Source organism: Lissotriton helveticus, chromosome 5_1, assembly GCF_964261635.1.
Source record: "Lissotriton helveticus chromosome 5_1, aLisHel1.1, whole genome shotgun sequence".
NCBI classification, from domain to species: domain Eukaryota; kingdom Metazoa; phylum Chordata; class Amphibia; order Caudata; family Salamandridae; genus Lissotriton; species Lissotriton helveticus.
This window is the reverse complement of record NC_136065.1, coordinates 1,929,834,578-1,929,855,373: the sequence shown is the minus strand read 5'-3', so window position 1 is coordinate 1,929,855,373 and position 20,796 is coordinate 1,929,834,578. Positions and strand designations below refer to the sequence as shown.

The window sequence follows — 20,796 nt, the reverse complement described above, 5'->3', positions numbered from 1 at the left end:
GCTCTGTCGTCATCCCTGCTCACTCTCCGGCAGTCTGGAGGAAGATCTTGAGTTGGTACATAAGTGGATGAGTGCCATCTTTGAGGAGCTAGCTCCAGGGAAGCCGGCTAAGTCTGCTGACAGGCGTGCTTCGGCCCTGTGGTTTACCTCATCCATGGGTGCAATGCGGCAGGAATGCAAGAAAGCCGAAAGGGCCTGGAGACGCCTGTATGACCCTCATCTTAAGGCCAGTTATAGGAATGCCATTAAGTTATATCACAGGCATATCCTAGCAGGGAAAAAAGTCTACCTTGAGCGTAGAATAGACGATTCTGAGAGTACCAGCAAAGAGATTTTTAGGATAGTTAAAGAATTTACTTCCCTGTCCTCTGGTGCTCCCTTCCATACGCACACTGAGGTTTGGATTAGCCAGCTGGCGGATTTTTTCGTGGATAAGATTAGAGTTATCCACGATTCCTTTCGACATCCATGCCCTTCACTACTGTCGGGCTTTACATCTGGCCCGCCTATATCCATAACTGAGGAAGGCCCACTCTTGTCGGAATTCCCGGTGATGTCTCCCACGGTCTCTCTTGACCTTCTATCCCGGCTTAAGTCCGGCTCTTCATCTGACCCTTGCCCGGCTAAGTGTTTAGGGAAAATAGCGCCGGCTGTAAATGCGCTACTTAACCCTTTGCTTAATGCTTCCTTGAGCACGGGTGTTGTCCCTCAAGCGTGGAAGCATGCATTGATTCTTCCACTGATCAAGAAGACCAACCTTGACCCCCTCATCCATGCTAACTACAGGCCTATCTCTCTCCTCCCTGCTCTGGCTAAGGTGACCGAGAATCACGTGCACAGCTCTATTTCCAACTTTATTGAGAACAATAATATTCTTCATGATTCTCAATCGGGCTTTTGCACGAATTTTAGCACCAAGACCGCTCTTCTCGAGGTCACCGATGCCATCAGAGAGGTTCTAGATGCGGGAGGGAAGGCCATTTTGGTTATGCTGGATCTGTCGGCGGCTTTCGACACCGTCCCCCATGAAGGTCTCCTTTTAAGACTCCAGGAGATCGGTTTTCGAGGGACGGTGTTGAATTGGTTTAGTCATTTCTGACCGGCCGCCGGCAAGTGGTCTGGGCACCTCCGTTTTCCGCTGAAATGCAGCCGCTGGAGGTGGGGGTGCCGCGGGGTTCTATTTTGAGCCCTGCGCTTTTTAACATCTATATGGCCCCCTTGGCGGCGGTTGCGGAATCTTTTGGTGCCCAGATCATAACCTATGCGGACGACACCCAGTAGCTCTTTACATCTGGCAAGGGCAGGGACTTTGACGGCTCGAGGATCAGGGACTGTTTGGGAGCTGTCTTTGCCTGGTTCCAACGGCACAGCTAAAAATGTAATTCCGATAAATCGGAGTTACTTTTTTTTGGATGTCCTCCTGATCCTGGCTGGAAGGCCTGGTGGCCTTCTGACATGTTTCAACCGGATGCCGCCTCCCCCAAAGCCAAAAATCTGGGCTTTGTGGTAGACGATGGTCTTGCCTTCGGCCCTCAGATCATCGGGCTGACTGGCAAATGCTTCGGCCTCTTGAAGATGCTGCGGAAATTTCTTCCGTTGCTTTCGCTGAACACAGAAAGATCATCGTGCAGGCCTTGATAGGCTCGCGTTTGGACTACGCAAACGTTCTCTATCTTGGCCTGCCAAATATCTTTTGGCCCGGCTACAGATTGTGCAAAACTCGGCGGCCAGAGCCATTTTTGGCCTCCAGCGTAGATCTGGAGCTACAGAGCTGCTAAAAAAATTACACTGGCTTCCAATCGCTAAAAGGATCACTTTTAAGGCGCTCACTTTTGCCTTCAAGTCCCTTCATCAGATAGGCCCCAAATATCTTCAGAAGCGCTTGGCTTTTTATGTGCCTCGCAGGGCGTTACGCTCTGCGACTCTTTCCAAAGCCCTGATTCCGCCTATCCGCCTGTCTAGAATCGGAGGACGTTCCTTTCGATTGCTGGCGCCTCAAGGTTAGAACGACCTGCCTGTTTCGCTTAGGAAAGCTGCTGACTTGCTCTCTTATAGAGAGGGACTTAAGACCTGGCTTTTCACTTTGTAAGGGTCTGCCTCCCCTCTTTTCATGTTCACCGTGCTATGTTTCCCCTACTCCTTAGGCTCTTTGCCAAAGCGCCGGGACACTCCTAGGAGTAGCCGTGCGCTATAAAAGAGCTTTTTTAACATAACATAACATAACATAGAAAGGACAAAATCTTTTAGGGAAACCAAGCAACTTTTTGTTGCTTTTACGCCACCACATAAAGGCAATCCCATATTAAAAGCAGGTATTGCACTGTGGGTAGTTCAGTGTATTCAAATATGTTACATCAAAGCCAAGTGCACATGAACAGTTCCCCCTAGAGCACTCTCTACACGCAAACTAGGGGCTTCTATGGCATTCTTAGGGAATATTTTGGAGGCAGGCGACCCCGGTGGCAGAGGGTTCGCGGCTGCAGTCAGGAACGAGACTGTGCTTTGCTGAATGCGGCAGCTACGCCGTGCTGAATGAGAGCTGTGGCGTTGGACTTCATAATTGTTTTTATTATCTCCGAGTCAACAGGAGACTAACTTTTAACCTCACATCTTCAGGGCTCGGTGGAGTGTGGGCGCCATCTTCCTTTGGGCTGGTCAGGCGACCCAGCTCGGCGCCACACCCCCGCGCTCCGCCCCTATTTAAACGCACCCAATGAGGAAGCGCAGCAGACGAGCGCAGCGGGCGCAACAAAGGCGGGCCGAAGTGGCGCCTAAGTCAAGCCCGTCTGCGCCCGTCCGCGGCCGGATGGGGCTTGGGGCGCGTCCTAATGTCCATTTTTATTCATCCGAGGACCTACGTACTATTCAGGGTCATTGGCCCCTGTCTGTGCCTATTATTAGGCACATCTCTGCTCTTGGCCTTGATCCTTCCTCTCATCACATCATCCCTACCCACACGATCCCTCCGCTGCCTTTTGCTCCCGATTCTGGTTCCTTATCCTTTTCCCCTCCTTTGTCTATTATTTTACTCAACACTAGGTCGGCAGTAAGGCATCACCAGGAGTTATTTGTGCTGCTCGATACTCACCAGCCGGATATGTTACTTTTAACAGAAACTTGGTTTTGTGAGTCCTCCCTGCCCTCTCTTTTGGCTGCCCTTCCCCCGTCCTATGTGTCCCTCCGTGCTGATCGACCAGACGGCAAGGCAGGGGGTGGCGTGGCTCTTATTTCTCGATCTGAGCACAATTTTCAACTCCTTCCCTCCTCTCCTATTAACTCCACCGAGCACCTTGTGGCTCGCTCTCTTGCCTTTTCTCCCCCGTTCACCTGTTTATTAATGTATCGCCCTCCCCGGCCTTCCCACTTGTTTTTGCCAGCATTTCAGGACCTATTAGCCACTTTAGCGATTAATCACGCCTCAGTCCTAGTATTAGGGGATTTTAATTATTGGCCCTCAGACCCTCATGAATGTTCTGCCTCTAAGCAATTCTCTGATTCACTTGTATCCCTGAATTTTGTCCCTCACTTGCAGATTCCCACACATATTCACGGTCATGTACTAGACCAGGTCTGGTCCCTTAATATCTCGGTCTCTGCCATGTCCGTGTCCCCATGCCCTTGGTCAGATCATGCCTTGATCTCCTTTTCCCTCCGCCTTAAATCTGCAGTAAAGATTCCGCTTGCCAAAAACACCTGGGCGCGGAACTGGAATAGGGTAGACCTTCCTGCATTGTCATCCTCCCTTTTGAACTCTGTACCTAACCTAGAGGGTCTATCTTCTAACTCTCAAGCTGTTGCCATCGATACCTGGCTTGCTGGAGGCTGCGATACGGTAGCCCCATTACGTCGGATTTCAATCCGAAGATCTAAGGAGTCAAATCGGTGGTTCGACGATGACCTGAAGATAAAAAAGCTGACCCTCAGGCGGGCCGAGAGGCAATGGAGAAAGGATTACTGCCCTCTATTAAAAACCCATTACATGACTCTGCTGAGCGACTATAAAAGGGCCATATTAGGCGCTAAAACTGCACACTTTTCAGCTAAAATTTTGGTGGTGGAGAATAAATCTAGGGAGATTTTCTCCATTGTTCATGACTTGGCCTATTCCGACAGGGCCAAACTTAAGCCTCCCCCCACCCAGTCCCTTTGTGACTCTTTGAACTTTTACTTTCTGGAAAAAATTAGCAACATCAAAGCCAATATCCCACTTCCTTCCCCTACTTTTGCTGAGCCCCTTCCCCCGGTTGTTCACTGTCGTCTCTCTTCTATCCCTCCGCTTACCGAAGAAGTGTTCCTTGCAATACTTCCCAAAGTAAAGTCTGGCTCCCCGGCGGACATCTGCCCAGCCCATATTTTGCAAAAGATTTATTCTGCTTGCCCCAAACTGCCAATCTCTCTTCTCAATAGCTCGCTGGCCCAGGGGGTGGTAATCCCAGTACTTAAATCTGCCACCATAGTGCCCATCCTGAAGAAGCCTGGCGCGGATCCTTCGGCTCCAGCTAATTATCGTCCCATCTCCCTTCTGCCCTATTTGGGCAAGGTGCTGGAGCGACACGTAACATCGGTCCTCAGTGCCCATGTAGAAGCCAATGGGGGCCTAGCGTCCCGCCAGGCAGGCTTCCGGCCTAGGCACTCCACGGAGTCCGTCGTGGTGTCGGTCCTGAATAACCTCAGGGAGGGCATGGACCAAAACAACCACCAGGCTCTGGTGCTCCTCGATCTCTCCGCCGCCTTCGACACGGTGGATCATTCCATCTTACTTTCCCGTGTCGGAGCGGCGGGAGTCGAGGGCTCAGCCCTGGTTTGGCTATCGTCCTTCCTGAGGGACCCCACCCAGGCAGTCCGGCTGGGGGATTTTTCAGCCACCCAACTCAAGGTCACATGTGGTGTTCCCCAGGGTTCTTCTCTTTCCCCTCTTTTGTTCAATCTTTACATCTATCCTTTGATTTTCGCACTTCAGCAACTGGAGGTCACCGTTTATAATTATGCGGATGACCTCCAGCTTATCTTTAATCTTTCTTCTTCTTCTCATTCTATTTCTAATTTTCAGACTATTATGATTTTCATCAGGGACTGGATGAACCACAACCATCTGAAGTTGAACCCTGATAAAACAGAATTGGTTCTTACGGGTGGTTCCTCCAGTCCCTGGAACTCTTCATTCTGGCCTTCTTCTTTAGGACCCCCTCCCACGTCTTCTTCCTCAGTTAAGACCCTGGGCATTAAAATCAATAACCATCTTAATCTTCACTCACAAATAAGTTCTGTTGTCTCCTCTTGCTTTTTTGTCCTTTGAACTATCCGTTCTGTTTCTCGTTTCTTTTCTCCCCTTGCACTTAAACTAATCATGTCCGCTCTGGTGATTTCCCGGCTGGACTACGCCAACGCCCTATACAACGGCATTCCAGCGTATAGTTTGCGGAAGCTCCAGCTGGTTCAAAACCAGGCGGCCAGATTGGTGTATGGTCTTTCTCGTTCCCATCATTCCACCCCCTTACTGAAGGCATTACACTGGCTACCTGTCAGGGAGCGATCCCTTTTTAAAACTGGTTGCATGGTTTTTCAGGCGTGCCAGGGTACGGCTCCTGCCTTCATTGCTTCCCTGTTAAAAGAGTATACCCCTGCTCGTGAGCTCCGTTCATCCACCCAATCTCTTCTTCAGGTACCCCGTTACAGACGTAAGAAATGGGGCGGAGCCAATTTTTCATTCTTGGCACCATCCTTTTGGAACTCCCTCCCCGATCACTTACGTCTGGCCAGACATTACTCCTTCTTCCGGAAAGATCTTAAGACCTTTTTGTTTACCCAGGCTTTTCCTAATGAAAACTGATTTTACTCTCTGTTCCCCTCACTAGTATTTTCGTTCCTACTGCTAAATTAGTCTCCACAGCGCCAAGAAACCGTGCGGTGAATGTAGCGCTATATAAATATTTTAAATTCAAATTCAATATACCCTTAAAAGAGATCTGCAAAGCTGCAACATGGTCTACACCACACACTCACAAAACACTATTGTTTAAATGTGTTAGCAAGACAACAAGCTAGTGTGGGCCGTGCAGTTTTAAGAACACTACTTCAAACCACTGCAACAGCTACAGGTTAGGGTTTCGGAGATAACTGCTGTATAGTCTATGCTAAAGCATATGATCTACAGCTCGTATGCCTCGAACGGAAAATGCTACTTACCCAGTATGCATCTATTCTTGGCATATAGAGCTGTAGAATCATATGCGCCCACCCGCCTCCCCGGGTACCTTTACCTGTTGCAGTGCTATCTTACTTAGATACGTTATACATAGACATCTCTTATACTACTCTTACTAACTCCATCATTACCCTTTACGGCAAAACAATCTGGGGATGGAGTTGATGCCCATGCACACTATCACCGAAAGGAGGAGTCACCTACCTTGTGACTGGAAAGACTTCTTCGAAGAAAAACAAAGTGCAAACATCCGGACCCAACACTAGATGGCGATCTATACTAAAGCAAATGATTATGCAGCTCTATATGCCAAGAACAGATGCATACTGGGTAAGTAGCATTTTCCTTTTTTAAACCTTTTAGCAGTGAAAGATCGGTTGTTTCGTCAACTGTGAGAATTGCTTAGGGCTGGTTTTTCATCTCCATTATGGCTTCTGTGTTCCCATTACTTAAATCTATATAAAGAGAGAAGTAGCCACTCTCTGTAAATGATGGGTGCAAGTTGCTTGTCCTCTTAACCTCAGAGGGTCTCAGTCTATCTATGTAAACAGGGAGATCCTTAGTTGGTTGTCACATCCACTAACGTACAAGGGGGAGAAAAAAAACTACAGCATCTTTCTATTGACTTTCCAAGATATTAACATTGGGCTGGGAAGCACGCTCTCCAGAGCCATGCAGAAGACTTCCTTCCCAACCAACCTGTTTTAAAACTTTACTCCTAGGGTTGGTTTTCTGTTCTAAACACAGGTTGGTAGGAGGAAATGGAACTAGGATTAAAAGCACTATGTTTAATAATCAAGCAATTTTTTTCATAATTATTTCCAACAGACTGAGAGAGCAAAACCAGAAGATGAAGGCTGAAAAGGACAAAATGGAAAACAATCTACGACTGACACTGGATCGGATAGATATTCTTCGGGTGAGTACTTGGCAACAAATAGACCTTTTTTATGATTAATTCATGTATAGCGCATAGCTACCTGTAAGGTACCCCAGCTCTGGAGGACATTGGTTAGTAACCTACTTGAGTTACCTAGACTAGCCAAGTTTTGAATTGTTAGCGGAACAAGTTCAGGGAGTTGCAACCTCCGATTGACTCAGGCAGTGTGTTTCACAGTTTGGGACCGATAAAAGAGAATGACCGGCCTCCTATGCGGCCACCTACGCGTGAATGTCTGAATGTAGGCACTGAAAAAAGAAACTGGTTACTAGAACGTAGTGTACAAGAGGAGAGGTAAGGCACGGTTTGCTTTTATAAAATTCAGGGCCTGTGTGGCTCTTGATCTTGTACATAAAGCATAGGGCCTTGAAGTTGATGCATTTATCCACGGTGAGCCAATGGCGAAATAGAATGAGGCCTGATACTGAAGAATGTTTGGCCTTGCAGCCGAGTTTTGAACAATATGAAGGCGTCTGATTATTGCCTCGTTGGCATCCAAATAAAAAATCTTGCCATAAATCTAGTCTGGAAAGGATCATGGCCTGAATGATCCTTCTTTGGGCTGAAAAAGGGAGCAGCCATAGGATCTTTTCTAGCCATTTCATGTTAGCAAAACAGGAAGAAGTCATTTTGGCTACTTGAGGCTTCATGGAGAGGGTGGCTTCCAGCCAGATGCCCAGGCTTTTCACCTTGTCGGCTGGTATGGGGAGGGAACCCAGAGTGTCGGGCCAGAGCTGGGGGTCCCCAGAGTTGAGGATTTTTGTCCAGTAGTAGCACCTCAGTCTTATCCTCATTTAGTTAAAGGGAATTAGTACTGAGGCAAGATTTGAGATCTTGTGGGTCCGCTTTCTGATCCCATGACAGAGAGAAATGGATCTGGGTGTCATTGGCATCGGAAAATATGGTTAAACCATGGCTTTATACTGGATCTGCTAAAGGGCAAACTTATATGTTAAAGAGCAGGGGACTAAGAGCAGAACCCTCTGGGACACCCCAGGTAAGTGAGTGTGAACTTGACACAGTATCAGTGGGGCAACACCTGAAAAGTTCGATTAGCTAGAAAGGATTTTAACCAAGCAATTGCTGTATTTTTTAGGCCGAGTTGAGCCAGTGTGTCAAACAGCTTGTCAAGAGATACCTTGTCAAAGGTTGCACTGAGGTCCAGGTCGTACCACACATGTCTATCAGTTGGCACAGGTGTTACGTAACTCCTAAGAGGGAAATGTCTGTGCTGTGATCTGCACGAAATCCTGCCTGGGAAGGGTGAAGGGCATTTTGGGTTTCTGCATAGGTGGAGAGTTGAGTATTGACATGTTTTTCCAACATTTTAGACAGAATGGGCAGCAGTGAGATAGGTCTATTATTTGCCCAGATGGCAGGGTCTATCCAAATAACCTACATATGTCATTCAGCCAATTCTTTTGGTACTCCATCCTCTCCTGGTAATGAGGACATGGTGATCGCTGTATCCGGCCACAGCTAAGGAACATAGTTCATGTAGAGTGGTGGGAAGAGGCGGGAGGTTGGCGGTCTAGTTGTCAACTCCACGTCCTCTTTAAATGACGACTGCGGGCCGGGCGCGAAAGTGAGAGCGCTGCATTCTGAGCTCTACCTCACTTATCCGCGGCGATTTGCACATTTTTAACTGACATTGTTTTTATGCACCAAATGCTATGCTTAATTGAAATTGAATGTTCGAGGCATATGAGCTGTAGATCACATGCTTTGCATACTCCTGCCATCTAGTGTTGGGTCCAGATGTTTGCAAGTTGTTTTTTTTTCATAGAAGTCTTTCCAGTCACAAGGTTGGTGACTCCTCCTTTCGGTGATAGCGCTCATTGGCATCGACTCCATTGTTAGATTGTTTTTTTTCCGCCATCGGGTTCGGACGTGTATTGCTGTGCTCCGGTTCGAAACTGTTTCTCTGGTTCCCCTCAGTGCGCAATTCACTCACCCTCGACGGTATTGTTATTCAATCGCGTTTCCCATTCTCCGTCTATCGTATCGGTTTCACACAATCTTTTCGAAAGGAAAACTTTGTGGAAGGCCGTTGGGCCTAGCCGGTTCGAACCATCTCGCAATCGATGAAACAGACTCCATTTAAATTCTGGCCCCGGTGCCACACTAAGTACCCGCGCACTGATTCGCACGAAGTGTGCAACTTGTTTCTCATCCCAGAGTACGGCGAACTAGACTGCGACTCGTTCAGATCCAAGAAGACGCTCCGTGACCATCTGGCTCAACGTCACGAAATGCAACAACACAGCGCCTCTATTCCGGATCTCTTCGAAGAAGATTCCGAACATGAGAAGAGGAAGAGAAGCTCATTTCTGTGCCAGAAGCCAACTCCGACATAGACGTAGAGATTCCGCAGGGTCAGCGTACCGTGAGTACCGAGCCACCCCTGCCTCAAACTCCAACGCTGCCCAAGAACAAGGCTCCGGGCCCTCCTCTGCCTTCGGGCCACTCACAAACATCAGCCCCACTCCTGATAAGGAATCTAAACTAATAGATGCCTCCGGAAAAAGAATAGCTGCACAGGTAGTCAATCATTGGCGGTTTGCCAATACCCAGGCTCTTAGCTAGATACTACAGAGGTCACTACGACGAGTTGGAACAATTGCTCCAATTTCTACCTGACGAACATAAGGCTAAGGCACATGACCTAGTTCAGGAAGGGAAGCTAATTTCAAACACATCTATCAGATGTGCTTTAGGTGCATCTGACACCTGACTTGTGCAATCAACACCAGTGTCTTGCTACGAAGGCACGCCTGGCATAGGATTTCAGGGGTTAAACCCGAAATACAGGCTTCTATGTTCAACTTACCTTTTGAAAAGGAGCATCTCTTTGGTCCTCTTGTTTCCTTAGAGAAGATGAAGAAGGACACAGACGTTGCAATATCTATGGGGGCTTTACAGTCCCCATCCAACAGGGGTTCTTTTCGTCGCTGCTTCTACATAGGGGGCTCTAAAAACATATCTCCAGACAATCCTATAAGGGTAGCAATCAGTTATCCTCTTCCAGAGGTTACTTTCGAGGCGTCTTTAGAGGCAATAATGGTATGGGAAGAGGTAAAGGTTCCCCACCCGCACCTCCCCCTCAACAAACAAACAGTGACTTGCCTCCCTTTCCCCCCCAATCATTCCACGCCAGTCGGGGGATGTCTCTCTCAATTCCTCCCCGTCTGGCATACAATAACTTCAGACAGATGCTTATAGGAATTATCCAATCTTGTTATTGCCTGGAGCTTACCAACAATCCTTCAAACATTCCTCCACGTTCTCACAAAATGTCAACAGAGCATTTACGCCTCCTCAAACCAGAGGTTCAATCTCTTCTTCAAAAGGGAGCTATAGAGCCCGTACCACTGCGATATGGATGATCGTGCGTGTAATACCTATAATTTCTCATACCTAAAAAGGACGGCTCTCTCAGGCCTATATTAGACCTCAGAGAGCGAAATCAATGTATTCAATCAGACCACTTTCATATGTTCACACTTCAACAAGTACTCCCACTTCTACAGCAAGGCGACTTTATGTTCACTTTATACTTAAGGACGAATACTTCCATATTCCAATTCATCCAGCTCATCGCTAATATCTCAGGTTTGTGGTAGCAGGACAACACGACCAGTTCAAAGTGCTTTCATTCGGAGTCACCACTGCTCCCAGAGTATTTACCAAATGCCTGGCAGCAGTAACTGCTCACCTGCGAAGACCGCATATCCGTGTCTTCCCATACTTGGACGACTGGCTCATCAAAGCCAGCTCTTACCAAAAGTGTCTCCAGCACACTCAAATAACGCTGCAATTACTGCACGATCTAGGTTTCACACTGAATGGATCTAAGTCTCATCTCCAACCCTCCAGCACACAAACATATTTGGGAGCCACTCTCAATACTCAGAAAGCTCTGGCCTGTCCCAATACAGCCAGAATCTGCAATATTCAGGCTCCAGTCTCACAGTTTCATCCCGGCTGGTCACTTCCAGCTTGAGTATACATGCAGCTGCTGGGAATGATGGCGTTTTGCATCATGATAGTTCCCCATGCAAGACTTCAAATGCGTCCCCTTCAGGAACACTTAGCACGTCAGTGGAATCTGTCTCCGGGTCAATTGTCAGATCAGGTGTTGGTAGATGGTTGCACTCACCGCTCTCTGCCGTGGTGGAATGCACAGAACTTATTCAAAAGGTGGTCCTTCATCGACACAGTTCCACAGACAGTGCTAACAGACGCATCGCTCACTGTTTGGGGAGCTCATCTCCAAATGCACGCTGTTCAAGGTTCGTGGAGCTGGATGCAAAAACAAATTCATATAAATCATCTAGAGCTGCTAGCAGTATTTCTCGCGCTCAAAGCCTTCCAAACTCACCTTACAGGCAAAGCTTTCCCTGTCCGCAGCGACAACATGCCAGCCATGAATTACAAACAGAAATAGGGAGGAACACACTCTGTCCAGCTGTCAAGCCTTGCACAAGCCATTTGGATGTGGGCCATACATCACAATATTTTTCGCCTGGCGGAACATCTCCCAGATGCAAACGATCAAATCGCAGGCCTTCTCAGCAGGCAGGGACAACAGATTCACAAGTGGAAACTGAAGGAAATGACCCAAAATGGGTCATTCGGGCTGTTCGCGACCACCTCTCTGCCTTCCAAGAAATGAAGAGTCAGGTAGACAGTAGAGAATACAAACCAAGTTATTTATTAGTAATGCGCTGCAGCGGAGTCCGGTCTGACCAGCCTGATAGGACAGCTGCCGAGGGACAGACTCCCCCCAACATGAAGTCTGATATTATACATTCCTAATTTCTCAAGAACACGCCGGCCACGGTGAACAAAAGTAGCAAAGAAGGATGAGCCACATTCCTAAGACTGGGTACACACTATCTCGGGTCCCAGGTTGTTCAGCCTGCGTATACCATTATAAGATGTGGGAATGAGTTTATCGAACAGGGAAGGTTTTCAACAATAAAGAGTACATTCATTAGTGCGGCAAAACTCGTCCTTGGGCCGCACAAGCTGATGACACAGGAGACAGTTTTCTGCTGAGACAAGCCATGTAAGACAGAAGCTTATTTGCGAACACAAAACAAAATGTCGGGTATTAATAAAATGGCGCCATGAATACTAACTTAACACCGAGCATAGCATGAGAACCATGATAAAAACATTTCAAATCTAACAGATACTCCTTTTAGCATTCATGCTAATTTTATTGATGCCATCAGGTATGGGTCTTTACAATTCTAAAGATAGGAGGAAATTGCCATTGTAGGTAATGGTGACTAACGTATGAACTACTATTCAGAACTAAATACTCTGTTCGAGGCATATGGGCTGCAGATGGTACATTTATGAATAGATCGCCATCTGGTGTTGGGCTCGGATGATTGCACTTTGTTTTTCTCTTGGAGAAGTCTTTGTCGTCATAGATGACTCCTCCTCTTGGTGTTAGTGCGCATGGGCATCGGCTCCATCCTTAGATTGTTTTTTTCCGCCATCGGGTTCGGATGAGGATCGAAGCGCTCCGGACCGACTTCAACAAAGAAGGTTATAACCGGCGCGTAATCCTTTCCAAATCGACGGTATCGTTATCGAACGCGACTTTACTCCATACCGACGCGGTTCGAAGGACGAAGACTACGAGAAACTCGACGTAGTCCAGCCCGGGGTCCATGGAAAGGACTCCATTCAAAAAATGTCCAACGTGTGGTGCTAAGTTCCCACACAAGGACCTACACGAGGTGTGCAACCTCTGCTTGTCCCCTGAACACGAATCCAGGGACTGTGAGGCCTGTGCAGCGTTCTCTTCAAAGTCGACGATTAGAAACCGTCGAGCCCGAAGACACGAGGTATCGAGAATGCAGTCACAAGCAATCCCGGAGCTGTTCGAGGACCAGCACCCAGAAGAGGAGGAAGAAGAGGCCGACGAGGCGGGGTCAGAAGCGGACGAGTCCGACGTCGAGGAAATCGACGTCCAACAAACCGTGAGTGACGACGTCCCTTTACCAAAAAACAGACCCCGCACGGTGTCGAACCCGCCCTCGAGCCCGGTCAGACAACCGAAAAAAGTTTCCAACGCCCCGCCTTCGAGCCCGGCAACGAAACAGAAATCGAAACACTCGGTCTCCCATCATAGTGGTTCCGGTTCCGATAAACGGACCACATCGACACCGAAGCACCAAGTCAAGGAAAGCTCGAAGTCGAAGCAGTCCATGTCGACACCAAAGCACGCTTCGGCGTCGAAAACACCCTCGACACCGGGGACATCTTCCATACCGAAGAAATCGGATCCGAACAAAATCTCGGCACCGAAAATACAAATGGACATTCAAAAGAAAAAACACCTTTCGGAACCGAAAACTGCGGTACCGACACAGGAACACGTGACACGTGACACGTGACTGATCCTAAACAAAAGACTTTGTTTATTGACCCAAAGACTGGCAAGGTAGTCACAGAACTACCTAAAAAGAGGAAGAATGAACATTCGGACGACAAGACTCATCCGAAGAAGAGAAACCTCACACACCATCTTCTCCTCTTCCTCACAATAGGCCAAATATTCCTCCCACACGACCATCTACACCTACAACAGATGTAGAGAGTGACACAGGGGAAGGGGAACATCCTGGGGATGATGAGGACACAATCCCAGAGGAGGCAGACCCATGGGAAGAGTATAATGTAGGGTCAGATAATGATACCGACCCTGAATCGTATCCCTCAAAACCTTCACCTCCTGATGACAATACTGGGTTTGCACAACTCATTACTAGAGCAGCAACATATCATAAGGTAGACCTACATACAGAACCTCAAATACAGGACTTCTTATTAGAAACACTACCTACTGCACAAAGAACATCAGGAACACTACCAATGCTTAAGGGCCTTCTCAGTCATACATCAGAGATATTCAAGGACCCAGTGAGGGCTAGGGTATTGAACCCAAGAATCGATAAAAAATATAGGGCAGCTCCAAAAGACCCAATATACATTAAAGGGCAAATTCCTCTAGACTCACTAGTGGTCACAAACGCTCGCAAGAGAGCAAACTCTTTATCTACAGGAGAAGCTCCACCTCCTGACAAAGAGTCTAAACTAATAGATGCCTCTGGCAAGAGAGTAGCATCTCAAGCGGCAAACAGTTGGCGCATAGCTAATACGCAAGCACTACTTGCAAGGTATGACAGAGCGCATTATGATGAGTTAGAAAAACTCATCACACATCTCCCTAAAGAACATCAAAAGAGGGCAGATCAACTCATACAAGAAGGGAAGTTAGTTACTAACACTTCAATAAAGTGCGCCCTAGACGCGGCAGAAACTGCGGCAAGGTCTACAAACACAAGCATCATGTTAAGGAGACATGCATGGCTCAGAGTATCAGGGTTCAAACAAGAGGTACAAACATCGTTACTGAACCAACCTTTTGATGGGAAAACACTTTTCGGCACAGGGACAGATGAGGCCCTAGAAAAGATGAAGAAGGATACCGAAACGGCTAAATCAATGGGAGCATTGCAACAGCCGACACAAAGAGGTTCCTTTCGTAGATCCACCTATAGAGGAGGATCCAAAAATACAGGTACAAACCAGCAGCAAACCTCTTTTACACCTACATCACCCAGAGGTAATTCGAGAGGTGGCTACAGGGGTAACAACAACAAGGGTAGAGGTCGCGGAAACAACAACAACCGCAACTCTCCAACCCCAAAACAGTGACTTCATAAAGCTTCCCCCAGACCATATAACACCGGTCGGGGGACGCCTATCACAGTTCCTACCTGTCTGGGAAAACATCACATCAGACAGGTGGGTAAGACAAATTATCCAACATGGTTATTGACTAGAACTCACAGCTACCCCACTAAACATCCCCCCCAAACAGCGTCCAATGAAGCAAGATCACCTGACACTGTTAAAACAAGAAGTACTATCACTGCTAGAAAAGCATGCCATAGAGAAGGTTCCACAGCACCAACAAGGAACAGGAGTATACTCCCTATACTTCCTAATTCCCAAAAAGGACGGGTCTCTAAGGCCAATACTGGACCGAAGACCTCTCAACGCATACATAAATTCGGAACATTTCCACATGGTCACGCTCCAACAAGTACTTCCTTTACTGAAGAAAGGGGACTTTCTTTCTACACTGGATCTAAAAGACGCTTACTTTCATATCCCTATTCACAAAGCCCACAGGAAATACCTCAGGTTTGTGGTAGAAGGACAACATTATCAGTTCAAGGTCCTTCCGTTTGGTGTCACAACGGCACCAAGAGTGTTCACAAAATGCCTGGCAGTGGTAGCAGCTCACCTAAGAAGACAACAAATGCATGTCTTCCCATACTTGGACGACTGGCTAATAAAGGCCAGGTCACAAGAGGAATGTCTTCAAAACACACAAAAGACAATTCAGCTACTACACCAGCTAGGGTTCACGGTGAACTACACAAAGTCACACCTACAACCAAACAAGGTTCAACAATACCTGGGGGCTACTATAGACACAGAAAAAGCCAAAGTGTACCCCAACCCAGTCAGGATCCAAACAATGCTTACAATCATTCAAAGATTTCAGCCACAACACTCACTAACAGCAAGAGTGTTCATGCAGCTATTAGGCATGATGTCATCCTGCATACTGCTAATACCATATGCCAAACTACAAATGCGTCCGCTACAAGAATGCTTAGCGACACAGTGGAATCAGGCTCAAGGGCAGATTACAGATCTGGTGTTGGTAGACGACCGCACACACCGCTCTCTGAAGTGGTGGAACATAACAAACATTACCAAGGGGCGGTCGTTCCTAGAACCAATTCCACAGGTGACAATAACAGCAGACGCATCGCTCACCGGATGGGGAGCACATATGGACAAATACACAGTACAAGGAAGGTGGAGTGTGCAGGAAAGAACACTGCACATCAACCATCTAGAACTACTAGCAGTGTTTCTAGCATTGAAAGCCTTCCAGATACATGTTACCAACAAAGCAGTCCTGATCAGAACAGACAACATGACAGCAATGTATTATATTCAAAAACAGGGGGGGACGCACTCTCTCCAACTATCCAGACTAGCACAGGAAATTTGGAGATGGGCCATTCCTCAAAACATCTATCTGTTAGCCGAACACCTACCAGGAGTCCAAAACCAGATAGCAGACATCTTAAGCAGACAGTCGGAACAAATACACGAATGGGAACTGCACCAACAAATACTGCAGCCATTCTTCCAAAGATGGGGACAACCAGAGATAGACCTCTTTGCCACTCATCAGAACGCAAAATGCCAAAGCTTCGCGTCCAGGTACCCACATCACCTGTCGCAGGGCAATGCGTTATGGATAAACTGGTCCAACAAATTTGCATACGCTTTTCCCCCTCTCCCACTAATTCCATTAGTGGTCAGAAAGCTGCAACAACATTCAATGACCATGATACTAGTGGCACCCACGTGGGCAAGACAGCCGTGGTACACCACGCTACTGCAACTCTCACAAGTGCCACACCAAAAATTACGAATTCTACCCATGCACCTTACACAGAACCATGGAGAAATAATGCAACCAGATCCAACTCAATTGAACTTAGCGATCTGGCTCCTGAAATCCTAGAATTTGGGTACTTAGATCTACCTCCAAATTGCATGGAGATAATTAAACAAGCGAGACGTCCAACCACCAGAGCATGTTATGCAGCTAAGTGGAAGAGGTTTGCTATACACTGTACTAATAACAATATCAACCCTCTGGACGTATCAACAAAGGAGATTATTTGCTACTTATTACACTTACAGCAATGTAATCTAGCGTACACATCTATCAGAGTACATCTAGCAGCTATAGCAGCGTACCTACAAAACAGGCAACACATATCACTGTTCAGAGTACCAGCTATAAAGGCATTCATGGAAGGCCTTAAAAGAGTCATTCCACCAAGATTACCACCTTCACCAGTCTGGAACCTCAACGTAGTACTCACCAGACTAATGGGGCCACCCTTCGAACCTATGCATAGGTGCGAAATACAATTCCTTACATGGAAGGTGGCTTTCCTTATAGCCATTACCTCACTCAGGAGAGTAAGTGAATTACAGGCATTGACAATACAAGAACCATTCCTACAGTTACACCAGAATAAAGTGGTTCTTAGAACAAACCCAAAGTTCTTGCCTAAGGTAATTTCAGCATTCCACATCAATCAGCCAGTGGAATTACCAGTCTTCTTTCCAAAGCCACAGACGGTGGCAGAAAGGGCTCTACATACACTAGATGTCAAAAGAGCCATTTTGTACTACATAGAAAGAACACAAAACTTCAGGAAAACTAAACAACTATTTGTAGCATTTTCCACAACACATAAGGGCAATCCTATCTCTAAAGCAGGCATCGCTAGATGGATTGTAAGATGTATACAAATATGTTACATCAAAGCAAAGAGAACATTAACTGTTCCTCCTAGAGCTCATTCTACACGAAAACTAGGAGCATCTATGGCATTCTTAGGGAACATTCCCCTAGATGACATATGTAGAGCAGCAACTTGGTCTACACCACATACATTCACAAAACACTACTGTGTTGATGTACAGGCTGCACAACAAGCCAGAGTGGGCCAAGCTGTATTAAAGACTTTATTTCAAACAGTTGCGACAGACACTGGTGACCACCGCTAGGGAGGTAACTGCTTTACAATCTATTCATAAATGTACCATCTGCAGCCCATATGCCTCGAACGGAATATGCTACTTACCAGTATGCATCTGTTCTTGGCATAGAGGGCTGCAGAGTGGTACATGCCCTCCCAGCCTCCCCGGAAACCTGTGTCTGTCCCAACATTATCTTATTTAGATACACTTACATGGGCATATCTTTATGTACTATACTACACTACTCCATCTAACCCTACTATGGCAAAACAATCTAAGGATGGAGCCGATGCCCATGCGCACTAACACCAAGAGGAGGAGTCATCTATGACGACAAAGACTTCTCCAAGAGAAAAACAAAGTGCAATCATCCGAGCCCAACACCAGATGGCGATCTATTCATAAATGTACCACTCTGCAGCCCTCTATGCCAAGAACAGATGCATACTGGTAAGTAGCATATTCCTTAAGACCGGATACACTTTAACAATATTTAAAAAAAACCTTCCTTTATACACATTTAGTCTTGGATGTCCTGTATCATCATAGCTCTGTTCTAAAAATTGTGTTCCAGGGGTTTGGGGCGTGGTGTCAACATTGATACGCAACAAGCGCAACAGGCAGGGAGGCAATGTATGCACAGACAACATGCCAAAATGAGGCGGGCTACGGCCACCAGAAAAATAATAATCTTCCAACCCCAAGTGGTAAACAGGCCCTAAAACCACCCCGTGAGAGACCATGTGCCGTTCTCCTGATGTATGTCAGAGGCGATCTTATGAAGCTTTTGTACAGCAGCATACACAGTCAGGGCTTGGTCCGGTATGTATACGCAGCAGCTACTGCGGATGACGCTGCAAGCCCCACCCAGATCAGCAAGGATGACGTCTAACACCATCCGGTTGTTAAGGACAGCAAGCCTCTACAGTAATATTGGTCAAGATCCCTGCTTTAGTGTTAATAACTCCTTTCACCACCCGAGTGAGCCGCTGAATTTTGAGGCTATTGGCAATAGGGCCCCATCGAGGCATTATACCTTTCATAGCATCTGTGAACTGCTGTAAAGTGGTATCTGTCGGATCTATATCGTCTGTACTAATCATTCTTTTAAGCCGGAATGCATGGGCATCTCTAAGCTCCAAGCGATGGTTCTTAAGATATGTAAACTGGTGGTAGAGGTAAGAAAGATAACACTTTCCTGACCACCCCTCCGGAAGCCATACATAGCCGTAAGAGCCACACACAAAGTAGACATTGGGTGGTATTATCAGGGGGAGGACTTTCTGTTGTTCTCAGATGATAGGTGGCATTGCACTTAATCTCTCTCACCTCTATTTTGCCTGCCCCTTGTACACAGAAGGCTGTTGTAACATTAACCACGGACAAGGGTATCAGCTTATCTTCAGTAACATTACGGGCCTGGAATGAATGGTAGTATTCTTATGTGTTAATCTATAGGAAATTATCCATTACCTTTTGGGACCAATTTTCCTGTCTTACTTTCTCCTGGGTATGCATGCAGGAGCTCAGAAGCAACCTGCCAAACGGCTTTCGACCTGTGGAAGCAACAGGGGTATTCTTTGCTGAAAACGTACATTCTGCGTTAGGATATGAGAATGAGCACTCTTTTGCTCTAATGTATCAGTCTGGGGAGATGAAAGTACCATACCAAGCATTATAAACCACCCTTCACAGCTACTGACATGTGACAAAGGCATGGACAACAAATTCTCACTTCTATTAGTCACCGAGGGCAACAACCCACATACCCAACATTTTGTCGTATTGTAAGCAGTGTGCGTCTGATGCAGGGTATGAATAAATATATTATCCCTATAGGACTTTCGGTGCTCCTCTTGGTGAGGGGCCAAAGTAATAAAAATATGTTCAGAGGAAATAAGTGTAGTACCGATCCGAGAGTGCACAGGATACTTTTCTTCAAGGAAATATGTTAGCCTAAGGACTGTTATAAGGGAGATCAGGATCACAGTTACAAAGACAATTTTACTTTTAACAGACCACGAGGACCAAACAGGCCTGTCTCGTTCAGAATGCTTAGCTCCAAAGGGCTGTTCTTCCTCCTGAATGGGGCGACCAAAGAGGCACATTTTCGTAACCAGAGGAAAAGACTTACACTTGGAGCCAATGGGGATAAAGCAAGAAAAATGGAGCAGTGTTTCCAGCGTCCATTTGGGTCCCGCTGGTGGACCCCTAATCTTCATCAAGCGTAGGCGCTGTTGAGCACCGGTGATGGAGCTGCTTGTCTAGCTCAGATCCAAATCCCATGTTGCGGGGCATGGTATTTATTTTCTTTTAGAAACTCAGTCCGTTTGCCCTGATCGTTCACTGTCCGTACAATGCACCCACCTCCCTCTCCCTAAGCTAATATGGGTACCATGGACAAGGTATGTTCTCCCTACTCTTCACCAATGCAGTCCATCCCTACTAATCTGTCTTTCCCTTTGGTGCACTGTTCCTCCGGCGGGGACGCAAGTTGTACCTCAATACCCCAGGCACAGAGGGGTCAGGAAAAAGGAGGTCAGGCTCAAAGGGACTAAGGCGCAGGGGCTCTAACCCAGGCGAGTCGACAGATTGGGGCTCAATAGGTCGGGGCTCAATCACTGCTGGACCACCAAGATGGGGCTCCTGGATGGTCTTAATTTCAGGTGGCACTGCCTCATTCGGCACCTCGTGGATCTCTTCCTCAGTAGGTGCCCACGTCAGGCAGGCATCTGAAAAGGGAATGAAATGCGGTACCTGCTCTGTCTCAGTCGCCAATCCCATCCAGGAACCACTGGTCGTAAGGTAACGGCAGGGGTACCCTCTTGCAATGGGTACTGTGAATCCAGTTCTTCCGGCTGTCGACCTTCACCGCTGTTCTGGGGTAAAGAAGGACTTGAAGAGCCCCCCTCCAGCGGGGCTCCAAGCTACCCAATCTCCAGTTCGTATCTCGTTGCCCGTCCCCTCTGGATTTTGC

General features: G+C 47.1%; 1 protein-coding gene across 1 annotated transcript in view; it reads left to right on the top strand.

The window, feature by feature from the left end:
• CALCOCO2 (calcium binding and coiled-coil domain 2) overlaps positions 1-20,796 on the top strand; it is a 641,412-nt gene that overhangs the window by 392,183 nt on the left and 228,433 nt on the right. The window contains exon 8 of the mRNA XM_078645541.1: positions 7,034-7,124. Within this exon, the coding sequence (XP_078501667.1) occupies positions 7,034-7,124 (91 nt within the window). The remainder of the gene's footprint in view (positions 1-7,033; positions 7,125-20,796) is intronic.